This window comes from Pelobates fuscus, chromosome 2 (genome assembly GCF_036172605.1).
Source record: "Pelobates fuscus isolate aPelFus1 chromosome 2, aPelFus1.pri, whole genome shotgun sequence".
Classification (NCBI taxonomy): Eukaryota; Metazoa; Chordata; class Amphibia; order Anura; family Pelobatidae; genus Pelobates; species Pelobates fuscus.
This window is the reverse complement of record NC_086318.1, coordinates 225,486,495-225,504,983: the sequence shown is the minus strand read 5'-3', so window position 1 is coordinate 225,504,983 and position 18,489 is coordinate 225,486,495. Positions and strand designations below refer to the sequence as shown.

At 39.3% G+C, this 18,489-nt stretch overlaps 1 protein-coding gene across 3 annotated transcripts in view; it reads right to left on the bottom strand.

Annotated features, from left to right (window-relative positions):
* The window catches only part of HEATR5B (HEAT repeat containing 5B), a 73,279-nt gene that overhangs the window by 17,420 nt on the left and 37,370 nt on the right, over nucleotides 1-18,489 (bottom strand). For all 3 annotated transcript variants that reach the window (XM_063443222.1, XM_063443223.1, XM_063443224.1), the window contains exons 24-28: nucleotides 17,043-17,294; nucleotides 15,364-15,545; nucleotides 11,243-11,311; nucleotides 10,962-11,141; nucleotides 10,549-10,786 (exon numbers count right to left, since the gene is read on the bottom strand). In XM_063443222.1, coding sequence (XP_063299292.1) covers nucleotides 10,549-10,786; nucleotides 10,962-11,141; nucleotides 11,243-11,311; nucleotides 15,364-15,545; nucleotides 17,043-17,294 — 921 coding nt within the window. The remainder of the gene's footprint in view (nucleotides 1-10,548; nucleotides 10,787-10,961; nucleotides 11,142-11,242; nucleotides 11,312-15,363; nucleotides 15,546-17,042; nucleotides 17,295-18,489) is intronic.

Genomic DNA, 18,489 nt, shown 5'->3' with positions numbered 1-18,489 from the left:
GTTGAGGCGGCATGGTACGTTGTAACTGCTTAAGCCCCCAGGAGGAGAGGTGTACTCACCTCTGCCGCGATCCTCTTCTGGGGGGCTGCCTGAGAGCCCAGGCAGCCCCCCTCCGGCAAATGAGGCCCCCGGGGGCCATGTGATCGCTCTCAAAGAGCGATCACATGGCCCCCTATAGCTGGCTATGGATCTGCCAGCAGGCGGACTGTTTGAAATATCAGACAGTCCCCCTGCTGGTGGGAGCTGTAAAAAAAAAAAAAAAATATTACACATAAAATTAAAATAAATATATATATATATATTATATATGCAATATATATACATATATATATGCAACGTCAAAGTGTATTTTAATATTAATATAAGTATATATATTAATATTAAAATACACTTAGAATGACGTTACATATATATAATATGTACCGTATATACTCGAGTATAAGCCGACCCGAATATAAGCCGAGGCCCCTAATTTTATCCCAAAAAACTGGGAAAATTTATTGACTCGAGTATAAGACTAGGGTGGGAAATGCAGCAGCTACTGGTAAATTTCTAAATAAAATTAGATCCTAAAAAAAATATATTAATTGAATATTTATTTACAGTGTGTGTATAATGAATGCAGTGTGTGCGTATGTGTGTGTGTATGAGTGCAGCGTGTGTGTATGAGTGCAGCGTGTGCATGAATGCAGTGTGTGTGTGCATGAATGCAGTGTGTGTGTGCATGAATGCAGTGTGTGTGTGCATGAATGCAGTGTGTGTGTGCATGAATGCAGTGTGTGTGTGCATGAATGCAGTGTGTGTGTGCATGAATGCAGTGTGTGTGTGTATGAATGCAGTGTGTGCAGGGCCGGTGCAAGGATATTTGCCGCCGTAGGCAAAAAAAATGTTGCCGCCCCCTCCCCCCCCCATATGTCCTGACTTCCCCTCCTCCTCCCTCAGTGGTCCTTACCTCCCCACTCCCGTGTTCCTTCACCCCCCCCCCCAGTGGTCCTGACTCACCCCTCCCCTAGTGGTCCTTACCCTCCCCTCCCCTAGTGGTCCTTACTTCCCCCTCCCCTAGTGGTCCTTACTTCCCCCTCCCCTCCCATAGTGGTCCTTATCCCACCCCTCCCTCTCATAGTGGTCCTTATCCCCCTTCTCCCTCCCATAGTGTTCCTTATCCCCCCCCATCCCTCCCATAGTGGTCCATATACCCCCCCTCCCTCCCATAGTGGTCCTTATCCCACCCCCTCCCTCCCATAGTGGTCCTTATACCCCCCTCCCTCCCATAGTGGTCCTTATACCCCCCTCCCTCCCATAGTGGTCCTTATACCCCCCTCCCTCCAATAGTGGTCCTTATACCCCCCTCCCTCCAATAGTGGTCCTTATACCCCCCTCCCTCCCATAGTGGTCCTTATCCCACCCCCTCCCTCCCATAGTGGTCCTTATACCCCCCCCCCCCCCCCATAGTGGTCCTTATACCCCTTTTTTTTTGTTATTATTAAAAAAAAATTATTATTATTAATTTTATATTATTATTTCTTATTTTATTAATATATTTTTTTTTCGTCCCCCCTCCCTGCTTGATATATGGCAGGGAGGGGGGCTCTCCTTCCCTGGTGGTCCAGTGGCAGTTCAGTGGGGGGGAGAGGGGGGCTGGCAGAGCTGTACTTACCTGTTCTGCAGCTCCTGTCAGCTCTCTCCTCCTCTGCGCCGTCCGTTCTGCTCTTCTGTCAGCTCACAGTGTAAGTCTCGCGAGAGCATTTACACTGGGAGCTGACCGAGGTGCTGACCGGACGGCGCAGAGGAGGAGAGAGCTGACAGGAGCTGCAGAACAGGTAAGTACAGCTCTGCCAGCCCCCTCTCCCCCCAGTCTGTATTATGGCAATGCAAATTGCCATAATACAGACCTTGACTCGCGTATAAGCCGAGTTGGGGTTTTTCAGCCCAAAAAATGGGCTGAAAAACTCGGCTTATACTCGAGTATATACGGTATATATATATATACAATAGATGTACATATATATATTATATATAAATACGTATAATTAAAATAATAAATAAAGGGGGCGGAGTCTAACTGCGAAGCAGAGAGGTCGCATGGCGCTGGAGCTCCTGAGCAACAAACGCAAAATAAGCTGCTACAGACCGACAAAACCGCCCAAAATAGTTACAGCTACCGGCAAAAGGTTGCAGAACGAACATGGGTCGAAAATCCAAAAAACCGAAGCCGGATCGGCCAAGCCAGAACCACGATATTGGGGCCATGTGGAGACAAGCCCATGAAGCCTCAGGGCCCAAGATGGCTACCTTCGCCGACACATACTCCGACCTCTCCGCCGAATACTCCCTGGAGGAAGACACGCTAGTAACACCGAGACTACCGGTGGCCGTGTCCAAACCCCAGGACCCTGATGGGGCACCGATTACAACAGCGGTACTAAAGAACCTGCTGGCAGGACTGCATTCCACGCTCCAAGGGGACATAGCCACCCTCCGCGCGGAGCTACAAGGTATCAACTCAAGGCTGGACACCCTGGAAGTCACCTCTGCAGCACAAGATTCGAACATCACCTCCATGCAGACGGAGATTGCTAACCTCAAGCAAAAGACCGCAGCCTTCGAACGGCGGTTCGCCGCTGCGAAGGACGGGCGCCGAGCTGCCAACATAAAGGTACGGGGGCTACCCGACGACGTGCCCACCGAAGAGCTGCCTCACTACGTGCGCAGGCTACTAACTGACCTACTCACACCAAAAGTAGCCAAAGCCATCCCACTCTAAAGCATATTCCGGGTCCCAAAGCCGGCCAGAGCCCCAGCAACAGCTTCTCGCGACCTTATAATTCGCTTCCAGTTCCGAAAAGACAAGACTGCAACCATGGCAGCGGTTAGGGACCGGGCGCAAATCACGTTTGAAGGCCACTCATTATCATTCTTTCCGGACCTGACAGGCGACACCTTGGCCTGGAGAGGATCACTAAAGCCCTTTACCACACTTCTCAGACACATACCATATAGATGGCGCCCAGACCGTTCCCTTCTCATCGTGAGGGACGAAGACAAACACGTGGTTTACGACCTCCAAGAAGCACGAGACATACTACACGTCTTAGGCCTACCCCAGGACATCATGCACCGCACGGCGCCCCAGAAGACCACAAGATCTACACATGGCTGGAACCCTGAACTTGTTAAAACTTTTGTGCCGCGACAACCCAGGCAGGAACCCTCTGACGGGGCCGGTGCACGGGGACCCTGAAGGACCCACAAGCCGCATCCTGACTTTAATGGGACAATGCATAATTTATTGTTTAGCCACAACCCCTTGGCACCTTGCTTTGCGCTCTCTCTAGCCCTCCACCTGTTTTTGTTACCGTTACGTTGATACGTGACCTACCTTGGCTGGGAGACTGTACACATAGATGCCTCTCTGCTCCCACCACACATAGCCAACACGTTAGGACATCCTCAGACACCCCCCCCCCCCCCCCCTCTGTTGGTCATGAGTACCCACGGGGAGACACACGAGGAAATAGCAGTAAGACGCACTACTACTACTCATGCAAAGTAGCAGGATAGAAGGCAGAGCAGCCACGACCGCCTATACAGCACAGACGCACACTATCATTTTTAAAAATCACCGACCCATAGTATGCAGAGCAATGACACACCAGCCCAAACTGAGTAATGACTGAACCCGACGCATATTGAACAGTCTAAGTCTCACTCCCAACACATTATGATATCCAGCAATGACTGCACTACAACACGCACAACCGCAAGGCAGGATTATTAACAGCATTAGATTGATCAGCATTGCTGCCTGTTCTTCTATGCTCTTCTTGTCTCTTCACAACTGCCCTCACTATTTAACCAAGCTGACACTTTAGCCTAACTTCAGCTACCACCGTTACTTGTATTGAGCAACAAATGTTAACTCAGGTTTAGTTTCTTATTTTTCATACATTAATATAAAATGTGCAATGCTCATATGTCACTATTGCACTACACTGTGATATGTTCAAGCTGTGATGTATACTCATGCACTCAAAAATAAAGAATTTAAAAACAAAAAATAATAATAATAAATAAAGAAAAGAAAAGAAATAAATACAATCTTGAAACAAAATTTAATATAAATTATATATGCATATGTTATTTCATTCTAACTGTATTTTGTTATTAATATATATATATATATATATATATATATATATATATATATATATGTATGTATGTAACAAAATACACTTAGAATGACATTCTATATATATATATATATATATCTATATATAAAATACAAATAACCGCAAATATATATATATATATATATATATATATATATATATATAAATACATATAATTACATAAAAGATTACATTAGTATACACGTAGAATTTAAATACCTATAAATGCATGTATATATTAATTAAAATTCGATTGACATGCCTGACAACACAGGGAGAAAGTGCAGAGAATGTAATTCGCAAGCACTATATTTGACCCTGTAACTCTCCAAGACACCATAAAACCTGTACATAGGGGGTACTGTTTTACTCGGGAGACTTCGCTGAACACAAATATTAGTGTTTCAAACTGGTAAATTGTATTACATCAATGATATTTCAAGTAAAAGTGACGTTTTTCGCATTTTTTACAAGCGAACTGCACTTTTATGGTCTATATTATTGTTGTAATATGTTTTACTGTTTTAAAACACTAATATTTGTGTTTAGTGAAGTCTCCAGAGAATAACAGTACCCCCCATGTACAGGTTTTATGGTGTTTTGGAAAGTTAGAGAGTCACATATAAGGCTTGCATTTCATTTTTTTGACATTGAAATTTGCCAGACTGGTTATGTTGCCTTTGAGAGCGTATGGTAGCCCAGGAATGAGAATTACCCCCATGATGGCATACCATTTGCAAAAGTAGACAACCCGAGGTATTGCAAGTGGGGTATGTCCAGTCTTTCTTAGTAGCCACTTAGTCACAAACACTGGCCAAATATTAGTTTTTTGCTTTTTTCACACAAAAACAAATATGAACGCTAACTTTGGCCAGTGTTTGTGACTAAGTGGCTACTAAAAAAGACTGAACATACCCCACTTTCAATACCTTGGCTTGTCTACTTTTTCAAATGGTATGCCATTATGGGGGTAATTCTCATTCCTGGCTACCACACCGTCTCAAAGGTAACATTACTAATCTGGAAAATTTCAATTTGAAAATGGAATGTTCTATATTTGACCCTGTAACTTTCCAAAACAACATAAAACCTGTTAATGGGGGGTACTGTTGTACTCGTGACACATCGCTGATTACAAATATGTGCATTTTTTGCAGTAAAACCTAACAGTATTATGACATTCACAGTTAAAATGTCAGACGGAAATGCAAATTTAAAAAAAAAAAATCTTATTTTCTCACATTTTTTACAAATTTTTATTCATAATAAATTATGTTCCATATATGAATAGTTAATGATAAATTAAAGCCCTGTTTCTCCTGAACAAAATGATATATAATAAGTGTGGGTGCATATAATTTGAAAGAGGGGAACTACGGGTGAACAGACATATAGCGCAAATTCTAGTTTTTGTTTACGTTTTGTTTTGAACGTGCACTATTGACTCCGTCCTGAAGGGGTTAAGGACACAAGCCATTTTTGCTGTTATTTTTGGTTTGTATTCAAACACAATTGGCATCTCTGTCATTTATTGCCCCAACACATATTATACATAATTTTTTAGAGGGCAAACAGGGCTTTAATTTGATGTCACATATACACATTCTCATTAACCCCTTATGACCGGAGGGCGTACTATTACGTCCTTTTAAAAGCGGCTCTAAACGCCGCAGGGCGTAATAGTACGCCTCCGGTTTTTAGTAACTTACCCGGTCGCCGGCGGTCCCACGCCGGCGATCGCGGTTGGGGGGACTCCCAGGGAGCCCCCCCGCGGCACATCTTCCTCCTCCGGTCCCTCCCGGTCATGTGAGAGTGAGGTCCTTGCGAGGACCTCACAATCACATGGCCGGTATAGCTGGCTTCTGTATTGCCAGCAGGGGGACCAACTGTAATGACAGTTGGTCCCCCTGCTGGCTGGAAATAAAATTTAAATAAGTTAACAAGTGTAAAAAAAAAAAATATATACTTAGATTATATATATATATATATATATATATATATATATATATATATATATATATATATATATACACATACCACACACATATACATACACACACATACACCGTCTAGGTGTATTTTAATATTAATATGTATATAATTATATATAGAAAAATAGAAAAAAATATATATTAATATCAAATTACACGTAGACTGATACTGATTAAATATATAATTATTGTTATATATATATATTTATAAATAATATAAAAAAAATATGTAAATACGTACAAAAATAAAATAAAAAAAATTAAAAATAAAATATTAAAAAATATATAGATGTGTTTTATTTCGTTCCAACTGTATTGTGATATTAATATATTTATATCAAAATACACGTAGAACGAAATATATATATCTATATACATAAATATATACGTATATATCACTATATATATACCTATATATAAATAAAAATATTAAAAAAAAAATATATATATATATATATATACACGTATATATACACATATGTATATATATATATATATATACATATATTAATTCTACACATATATTTATGTAATAATTTTACATAATTAGGTATCCTAATTAATTACAATTAGCGGGACCTGCCTGACCACCCATGCCGAAAGTATAGGGAATTTAATTTGCTAGCACTATATTTAACCCTATAACTTTCCAAAACACCATAAAACCTGTACATGGGGGGTACTGTTTTACTCGGGAGACTTCGCTGAACACAAATATTAGTGTTTCAAAACAGTAAAATGTATTACAACGATGATATCGCCGGTAAAAGTGAATTTATTTGCATTTTTCACGCACAAACAGCACTTACACGGACGATATTATTGCTGCAATACTTTTTACTGTTTTGAAACACAAATATTTGTGTTCAGCGAAGTCTCCCGAGTACAACAGTACCCCTAATGTACAGGTTTTATGGTGTTTTCAAAAATTACAGCGTCAAATATAAGGCTTGTGTTTAATTTTTTTCACATTAAAATTCGCCAGATTGCTTACGTTGCCTTTATGACCCTATGGTAGCCAAGAATGAAAATTACCCCTATGATGGCATACCATTTGCAATAGTAGACAACCAAAGGTATTGCAAATGGGGTATGTCCAGTCTTTTTTAGTAGCCACTTAGTCACAAACACTGGCCAAAATTGGCGTTTTTTTGCATTTTTCACACACAAACAAATACTAACGCTAACTTTGGCCAGTGTTTGTGACCAAATGGCTACTAAAAAAGACTGGACATCCCTTATTTGCAATACCTTGGGTCGTCTACTATTGCAAATGGCATGCCATTATGGGTGTAAATTTATTTCCTGGGCTACTATACAGTCTCAAAGGCAACGTAACCAATCTGGCGAATTTCAATTTCAAATGTAACACGCTATATTTGACCCTGTAACTTCCCAAAACACCATAAAACCTGTACATAGGGGGTACTGTTTTACACGTAAGACTTTGCTGAATACAAATATGTGTATTTTATTGCAGTAAAAGCAAACAGTATTATGACATTGACAGTTAAAATGTTATGTAGAACGAAAAAAATCAAAAAAAATCTTATTTTCTCCCATTTTTTTCATATTAAATTATGTTTCATAGCTAAATATTTGATATTAAATGAAAGCCATGTTTCCCCTGAATAAAATGATATATAATAAGGGGGGGTGCATTTAATATGAAAGAGGTGAATTACAGTTGGACAGACATATAGCGCAAATGCCAGGTTTTGTTTACGTTTTGTTTCGTTCACAACTTGTACATTTGGCTGCGATGTTAAGGGGTTAATTATATAAAAATGCCAAAAAATTTAAAACAAAAACAAACAAAAAAAAATAGTTTTTCACAGTTTTGGCAATAATAGCGTGTGCATTATATGTCCAGCTTAGAAAAAGTAATTAAAAGTAAATTAATTTATGAGTCTTGATTTATAGAGTACATCATATGTATAGGATTTCAGCTTATTTTGAAAGCTACAGGTCACAAAATAGAAGGACTAAAATAAAATTTCAATTTGCAACAATTTTAGAAGTTGGTATGTTTGTATTGTAGGTTTAGTAGCCATCACAGAAAACAAAATTGCAACACAAAAGTATATATTTATATAAAGTAGCCACCACAGGCTATTTACCTAAGGTTAGTTTGGCACTTTTTACGTAGCCATTTTATCGCTAATCTCTGCTAAATATTGGAGTATAATTGTGATTTTTTGGTATATACACATAACAAGGTTTTTGTAATGTGTGTTTCGTAAAGCGGTGTGTGCTATTCACGCACAGAAACCCATATTGTGTTCAGCTACATCTGCGGAGTATAACGATGCCCCCATTGTATGCCTTTGGCACTTTTCTGTAAAGCTACAGTGCCATATAAGAGGCTATTTCAGTTTCTATAGTTAGAATTTTCGTAGATGGATTTGACAGGCCTATGTGTCATTTTAGGGTATTATAGCAGTGTGATTGTTCAATTAACCCCACAAAGGGCTTTCATTTGATGAAGCAGACACCCCAGGGTATCTTATATGGTGTATATTGTGCCTTAACTTGTCACCATTTTATGTAAATTTTTGTGGTGAGGTGGGGGGGGGGGGGGGGGGGAATGGCATTTTTATATATACGTTACATCTTTGCTGAGTATTTCTTACACTTAATATGTACCACTGTCATAAAAATCCCCAAATTATGCTTACTTACATCTTCTGAGTAAAACAATATGCCCAATGTATGACCTAGACACTATTTTGTGAAGTTACAGTGCTGTAAAAGAGACATGACAAGTTCAGGTTTTTAAGTGTGAATTTTCATGGAGGGTTTTGATGCGTCATTGTCCCACTTTGGAGCATTTGAGCAGGCTACATATTATAACTACACCATAAAGGCATACCATTTCTTAAAGAAGACATCCCAGGGTATTTCAAAAGGCATATTTTGAACCTTAACGTGGGACATTTTTTCCGCTGGCTTGTACCAAGTGTAGTGGTAATAAGCATTTTTTCTGCCTTTTTGACACACAAAGTGAGTTTGCACGATTATTTTGCAAACCGTATGTGTGCTACGACTGTATAATACTTCATATGTTGCTCAGCTATGTCGTCTGAGTACAGCTATACCCCCGTATGTACCTTTTCCAGGTATATGTGGATGCTGAAGGGGCACATTTGAGACAAAGCCATTCATTTTTTTTCTAACTTTGAAGTTTTACACCTTGTCCATGTTCCATTTTGCAAAGGTTTAGATGGTTGGTTATTGAAACTTCCCCACAAACACATACTATTTATTAAAGAATAAACCCTGGGGTAATTCAAAAGGCGTATTTTGAACCTTAGCGTGGGATTATTTTTCCTCTAGTTTGTTAATGAGCATTTTTAAATGTATTTTTTTTTTCTTTTTTTTTTTACTTTTTAAAAACTAGTTTTTAAACTTTATTTTTGCTTATTACATTTTTTAAACTTTCCTAAACTTTGTTAAAAGTTTATTTTTTTTCAGATTTAACATTTTTATAAGCTTTTTTACCGTTAGCCCCTAGCTAGCAGTAAGCAGCACTAACCGTAAATTATCCAATTTCCCATAACTCCCACCCACCCCACCGAGCAAAATATATAATTTTAAAATATTTAAATTAATTAATAAAATTAAATTAAACCCTGAGGGTTACAAAAAATAACAGTAGACCCTCAGTGGTTTAAAAAAAAAAAAAAAAAAAAAAAAAAAATCAGATCACAGTAAAATGTAGTCCCTGCCAATTGATCACTGTAGTCAGTGATCAATTGGAAGGGAATGGGTTACTTTTTAATTAAAATGGGCAAAGGGGGGGTGAGATTTGACTTTATCTTTATTTATTTTTACAGGGAAGCAGATCATCACTGATCCGTCTCCCTGCACTTCACACAGAACACGGAAGAGCAGGGAGGCGGATGTTAAGTCCCTGCAGCACATGTGCTTGCTCTGACACCCTGTCAGAGCGATCACTGCTACAGGGGCAGCGCGATCGGGTGCTCCCAGTAGGCAGACTGGGAGCACCCGATCGCGCTGCCCCTGTAGCAGAGGCAGACCGGAGGAGCGTTAACCCCGCGATCGCAACTATCTGGGGTTAACGTTACCGCATGACGGACCTGGTCCGTCATTCGGCGGGAAGGGGTTAAGCTTTGAACAAACACCACGGCCAAGCCCATTAAAAAGTAATTAATCGTTGTCTATGGTTATTGTGTGGTCTCATTTTATTTATACAAATATTGCCTACTATACATAGGAGACTATAGATTTTTACTAGTGTCTTGAAACAGGAATTTGTTTGCCTTATCAATACAACTTGCAGTTTACAGGTCAGTTAAGTCAAACGACTCCAGGAAACAACAATGGAAGCTGGGAGCAAGTCTCACAAATTGTATGTGGCAACTCACCATCTGGAGGAAGCTGACTGGCAAACTCAGGTGGCAGGGTGAGGAGAGCATAATCTTTCAATGCTGCTAGCCACAGTCTGCTAAGAGTTGGGAGTTCTGGCTCCACCAGTGTTATCAAACTGTCAGGAGGAAGCTCATCAGTGGTGCTATAATAATCATCATCTTCATCATTTGTCTTCACTGTTTTGGTGGGTTTGTTCTCTGCTTCTTTTTTAATATTCATGGCAACAACATACACCTTTTAAATTCAATATGACAACATTATAATGTAGTCAAGAAAACACGCACGTTCAATCTCACACAAGTTATCTTAATGACTTAATTCATGATCTGCAAATCCCCCCAAATATCTTAATGCAAAACAAAAAACAGTAATTAAGTAACAGTAACGGCTAAAATATGGCCTCACATACCTCTGCCCAAGCTTTTAACACAGCTAGTTTTTCCATTGTCATGGCACTCTCGCGATACAGTGGGCTGGGTGCTCCTTTCCCTGTTTGCACTTTATCTAAGGAAGAAACTAACAGATTGTGCACTCGGCGCAGATCATTCAAATCACTGACAACTTTGCTTCCAATCCAAGCGCTACACACCTGTGAAGAGAATCAAAATACAAATTAGCAATTTATTGAAACTTGTGAATTTTTTTTTCCAATTGATTACTCTAAACTTTAAATATTTTGTTCTAATATACCTGACAAGCTTTTGCAGTGATGTCTGAAGGTGTGTCTTGGGAAAAGGCTGGTCGTAATGCAGCTCCAACCTGAAAAAATAAATAAAATAAAATAATTGTGGTGGTATCAAAGTACACTCACGCTGGATTTTAAAATCAAATTCTCATCCCATAGGGCACTATTTTACATATGCATGTTTATGATGTAGTAATATAAAGTAGGAATGCAAGACACCAGCACAATACCTAGCTGGAAGAGATAATGGAGGACAGCTATGTCAGAAAAATATATTGTGTCCATTAAAGTTTACAATATGTACCAACAATTAGATTTTTTTTCTATATTGGCCTAAAACTTGTACACTCCCAGTTTAATGGATTAATGTGTTAGACTGGTAACCAATGATCACATCTATGACCAACTAAATTCCACTACAATGTGACTTCATATCTGTGACCACTTCTCTCTGAACGCAAACGTTTTGTATTAAATAGATCCATTCTGAGTCTATGGTTCTTCTACCTTTCATATTCTTTTCTACATCTTACTTTTATCAATCAAGCTTTTAGTTTTATTTTTTCAGAATTTGGAAGTAATGTGAATATTAATCCCTTGGGTATGGAAGCAATTCGAACCAAAATAAAACATGGAATTTGAGCTATATATGTTTGTTCAACCATAATTTACCTCTTTGACATTAGGTACACCTATAGTTATTATATATAATTTTGTTCAGGAGATATAGGGCTATCATTCCACAGTAAATATTTATATACAAAACCATTTAATATGAATACAATGTAAAAAAAAAAAGTGTGAGAAATTGAGAAGTGTTATTTTCCAAGTTCAGCATGGCATTTTAACTGTGAATATCATATTACTGTTAGCCTTTACTGCAATAAAACACACATTTGTGTTCAGCTATACTATATGGCATCCCAGGAAAGAAAACTATCCTGCATCATATCATACCATTTGCAATAGTACACAACTCAGGGTATTCAAAATGGGTATCTCAAGTCTTTTTTAGTAGCCAATTGTTTACAAATCTTGGCCAAAGTTAGTGCTCATATAGGTTTTTTGCATTTTTCTATCAGTGATATCATCGTCATTATATGGTTTACTGCTCTAAAACATCCATATTTGTGTTCTGCGATGTCTCACTAGTATCTCAGTACCCTCCGAACAGGTTTTATGGGGTTTTGGAAAAAGTTACTGGGTCAAATATATTGCTTTCACATTAAACTCGCTGGACTTTCTGCCTGGGTTGTCAGACAGGTCCCCCTATATATAATCCATTTTTTATTTTAAAATCACAAAATTATAAGGGGCGACATATTCAGTGTGAGATCCTCACACAATTCGAGTAATTCTTGATTCTACATCAAGATAGCACCTCCAGGAACAACCCAAGCAACTACTTACCCGAACAAGCCTTCTGGGGAGTACTTTGGTACAATTTTGGAGCCACACATCCTAGCCTGCAGCAAAACTATTGCGACAAGCATACCAGCAGGAAGGCACACTGAGCGGGAGAGTTCGCCGATCTCCCAAGTAAGAGCACCCCGTCCTCAAGCAGTTTCCCACTACTGCCCTGTACACCTTTGGACCGGTGGGGGTGATCCTAGTCCGCCCCCGGTAGGCTACCTTGCTGTGTCGGGCCAGATTGCCGTCGTTAATCAAGCAAGGGGCTGATACAAGCATCATTGAGGACGCCACGTACTCCCTCAAGCGTAGCAGTGTGAAGCCTGGCATTATGTCCAAGCTGGACAGCATCTTCGACAACTTTTGGCACAAGCTGGAACTCTGAGTGGACAGACAATCCCACTGGAACCAAGAAACCACTCACCAAAGGTGAATGCCATGCAAATGTTTTACCATAAATAAGAAAAGTGGAAAACCAAAAACAACACTGGTTTATATGAAAAATGAAAACAATATGATATATAGAATATTCGTCACAAAAGGAAAAAATCCAAACTCCCGAAAGATAATAAACAAACGTAAAATATGCGGTCATCACCCCTCTATGATACACAGAAAAATAGAGAGTGGATCTTCTTGTAGTAAGTAGATTTCAGATGTTCACATGCAGAAAGAAAATATCCAAAATAGTGAAGTATGTCAGATAAGAATCAACAATTTATTGTATTGCACTTACAATATGCAGATAAAAAGCCGGCACATCTCCACATAAGTGGTTAATATAGAAGGATTCGCCTTCTTTTTCAGGGTGTAAGGCCCAATGGATAAAAACCATTACAAAAAATATACAAATGTAAAGGAAAATAAGTCTCTCCTGTATTATCCAATGTATTTCGTCCTTGTGGGACCTTCTCATGGATATATATTCAGAGAACCGGAGCGCCGCAATAAATATTGGTTTCACGTGTATTCAGTGTGCATTCCAACTTGGAATGCAATGATGTATTTCCTCTTCCTGTTGCATTCAGTATGCCATCTTGAACATGTGTTCCACCTTGGAACGCTAGTAGTATCGTAATGATGGGAGTCCCAATGGATGAAAAAAAGAAGTTACTCCACTATTTTGGATATTTTCTTTCTGCATGTGAGCATCTGAAATCTACTTACTACAAGAAGATTCCAATCTCCATTTTTCTGTGTACCACAGTGTGGTGATGAGCGCATATTCTACGTTTATTAGCTTTTGGGAGTTTGGATTTTTTCCTTTTGTGACGAATATTCTATATATCAGGTTGTTTTTGTTTTTCATATATACACCAGTGTTGTTTTTGGTTTCCCACTTTTTATTTAAAGTATATTGTGGTGTAATTGTGAGATACATTAGGGAAATCTTCTCCACTGGTTTTTCTCGCTGCTAGCGTTTTCTGGGCCTTTTTTCTTAATGTTTTACCATGTCTGTTCCTGAAGTGCTTGCTAATGCCGTTGTGGCATCGCAAGCTTGTTTGTAATTGTGACGGTAGTCACCATCACTGGGGGTGGAAGACAGACTATGTGTGGATCACCAGATTCCTTTTGTGTTTTGGTCACCCTGTGCCCATTATTGGTGCAGAGCCTGTTTAATGTATTGATGGTCTGTGCCTCTCCCCCTCCCCCTTTTTCCTGTCCTATTGTTTCCCCAGCAGGGTGTTGTCCCAGGGACACTGACAGACCAGCATAAACTAGCTGCCCTGTCCCTCCTCAATCTCCAATCAGTCCTTGCTATTGTCTGACCCCACCCTTCCTTGTACTACAGTGCTCCATGCACCGTATTGTATTTATATGAGGCTGTTGAGCGCTTAAATGTGTGTGCTATGTCCATTAAAGTTAGTTGCGGTTTTAACCTTCACCAAGTGTCGTCTGGTGTTTGGTCCAGGGTGGAGAAGCCCCTTTAGTGATCCCAGACAAGCCTCGGCGACTGGGTCTGAAGCGCTCCAGGGTCGCTGATAGCTACGAGGAAGCAGACTTGGCAAAGGTAATCTGAGTACTGGAGCTCAGTCACAATTGGTGGCAAGCAGTGGGATGACTTCCTAGCTATTGGGGGAAGATCCAAAACAAAAAAGGAATCTGGGGATCCACACATAGTGTCTTTTTTCCACCCCCAGTGATGGTGACTACCGCCACATTAATTTTATGAACGTCAAAAATAAAGAATTGTAAAAAAAATAGAAAACACAAAATTATGTAAAATATACACACACACACACACACACACACACATATATATATACACACACACACACACACACACTTTATTCTAAATGTATTATTGTATTTTTATTTTAGTTTTAAACATAATTATGTGCTTTTAATAATTGTATGTTGGGGGATCTGCCTGACAATCCAGGAAGTGTTCTTGCAGGCAATCTGTCAATCACACTGATCAGCGTCATGTGGTCGCAATTTCATTGCAAACTCATTTCTCTGATTGGTGGGATTTGATGCAAAGGGACTGCCTGGATTGTCAGGGAGTCCCACCAATCGGATCCAGCGAGGAGGGTGAGTTTGTGGCTGCAGGGAGGGCCGTATTGTTAGGGCATGCTAGACATTAAAGCCCTCCTTTTGGAGGATGGGATGAATTTCAGGATACAATAAAATATCAAAGAACAAGTTTCCATACACTATCTGTTCAAAACTCCACACGTATACATGGTTAAGATTTTGTCATACAAAGTCTTACATTAGCTTGATATTGCTCCAGAATCACATGGCCAGGAAACTCAGGTTCTGGCACGGAAGCAAACTTCTTGATGATGTCTTCCAAGGCTTGCAAGCCAGCCATACGTAACTGATTACTGTGATCAGTGGCAGCCATGAAAGCCATGCGAATAAGATCCGAGAGGTGAAGAACTAACAGGTCACCTTTAAAAGAAGCAAGAAAACGGAATTATAGAAGAGTACCTTTGTGCAAAACCCATTGACTTACCAAATCAACATTTCAAACGTTTTCAAATAGGAAAAGCAGCAATAATGTTTTTGTATTAAAGGGCCATGCGAAGCTGGAATCCCCACCACCAGCATTTTCAACATTTCAAAATCACTGTTTATTAGACATAACCCAAATGAAAACGTGCATGCATTTAATTATGCATTTTCCATTTGGGATATATCTAAAAACAGCTTGCAATGGCTGCAGTTTCCTTGACTGCAGCCTTTGCATGCCCTCCCCTCCTAACTCTGCCCAGACTTTCCCTGGCTGACCAATCACAGACTTTCCAAAGCAGCTTAATGAGAAGTATTTTGCAAGGCAGGAGCTCTTGGCAATTGCTGCCTCTTTAGTTCCACTGAGCTAACCAAACCAGGAGGCAACAGCACATGACTGCTTGAAAGCCAGGCTAATTTATAAAAGTGCACATTTCTATTGAAATCCGAACTGTTTGCAAAATTTTTAAAAATAGGACACCCTCTTTACATATAAAGCTTTTCAGCAAGCTAAAGTGCTTTGGGATCTGAGGTGTCCTTTATATAAAAATACTCCCTTTTGAAGTCTATACATTTACTACAAACCCCCAGAGTTTCTAGCTTAAGCAACACGCTCTCAATAAACCAGGAAGTGGCGTAGTCAATACTGACTTAATATTGTCATCCACTCCTCCCCAAAAGAATCAGATATTCCTTATCCGATCATGGCACAAGCTATTTGAACATTTGAGACCCACACATATTGTTTGTTGACAAGAGGCATCAGTGTGACACCTCTTGAATTTCAAAGGGATGAGTAATGATCACTAAATTGAGAACCTGCAATCAATAGAACACATTGCTTTTCTCACATTGATTTTAATCTATGAATGTAAATGTCACATAGCGACATGTCCCCAAGATATACTATAACCGAAGGTTTACCGGTTTCTTACTTTGGGTTATTTTGTTTTAGGCTTACCACTAAGTGAATTATTTTATATTGTACAATACTTTACATGAACTTTGTTACCGAGATGTATCTGCCATACGTCATTACAAGTAACTATAATATTTGTTTTTTATTTTAGAACTTGTGAACCATTATACTATGTATTATGAATGAGGCTTACTGCCTTTTTTTTTGTTTTTGTTTTTTAATCTTCAATAAAAAAAAATAAAAAAAATTACAAATACAGATTATTTCACTGGAGGCAGAGTGGGTGCCCTGGGACTGGCCTTGCATGGAATAAAAATAAATTAACTTTATATATGTTTAAGCATTGTTTGTATTTTTTTTCCAAAATAATTTAGAAATGTATTTAATTATACATCCTACAGAAATTAATATCAGATAATCTTGTTCTCATTAAAACAATATATTTTGACTACCATGATAGTGTTTTTTTTAAACCAATGAGCAACATTTAAACAATTAAAATGTTTTCCCCCCCTTACTTTTTGGATTTTTAAGTTTTGCTGTGCGAGCTGTAGCCAGGTCAAAGTGTGATTTATCTGTATTCTCACACAGCATAATTATACGACACAGACAATCTGCGGCAAACACACGGGTGGCCCAGCGTGGGGCAACAAACGGCTTGGCTTTATCATCGTCTCCAAGAGTAGTAAACATTGTGTCATCATCCATTTCGTCCTTCTTCTCAGAATCCTCATCTTTTACTCCAGCTACCATGGTGGTGGTGCCCAAGTCTGTAATGACAGATATGCGATTTTAAGTTGTAACACTAAAGTCTGCTTATCACACTACTACATGAAACCACTGTGTGAGATACAATACTTCGCCACAGATGAGAGGTAGAGGACTGGCCAGGTTGTAAGTGTCAGGAAATGTATTTATTTTAAATAAGGTGTCTCACAGACACTTTGCACCATAAAACAACTAAAATAATGGTCTATGGTGCCTAAAAAACAAAATCATGGGGCTGCAACCTTACATCTGAAAAGAATGCAGTTTCTGAGGTACACAGGTTTTTTTTTTTGTGCAAACCTCACACCTCTAGTGGCTGTCAATAAGACTAAATAAATTGAATAACTTAAAATACTTAATGTCATAGAATGTGACGGCCGATAAGAACCATTGGGCCCATCTAGTCTGCCCAATTGTCTAAATACTTTCATTAGTCCCTGGCCTTATCTTATAGTTAGGATAGCCTTCGGCCTATCCCACGCATGCTTAAACTCCTTTACTGTGTTAACCTCTACCTCTTCCGCTTGAAGGCTATTCCATGCATCCACTACCCTCTCAGTAAAGTAATACTTCCTGATATTTTTCAACCTTTGCCCCTCTAATTTAAGACTATGTCCTCTTGTTGTGGTAATTTTTCCTCTTTTAAATATAGTCTCCTCTTTTAAATATAGTCTCTGTGACGAGACCAATCTCGCCACTGTGCATTGGAGAAGCCTTGCTGCCTTTGGACTATGGCCCCATGTTGAAACGCTTGATTTTCCCCTGCAAAGACACGAAAGTCGGGTCATTCGGTACTTGCCCTATTTGAACAGTGATACACCAGATAGCTATGCCATGGAGCCCATTCGTATAACGAAAGACTATGCGAAAGACTTTGGCTCCATGGCAATTGCACTGTATGTGATTCTGAGCGCCATTCAGTAATAATGTGCGCTCAGATCTAAGCTATCTGGGGATAGGTTCAATGTACCTGTTTTATGCAATAGCTGCACAGTTATATATTTTTATGTATTTTATTGTCTTTTGCTACCATGTGGCTAATGGAGTTAATTGGATTACTTCACAATTATCTCCAGGATAGAAGACTCTGTGGAACCGGTTTTGGGCAGAAAAGCCATGCTTCATTTGGTCATAAAGGACTTTGATCTATCTTTTGAACCACTAGACCAATTTGGATGATTTTGACATATGTTTGTA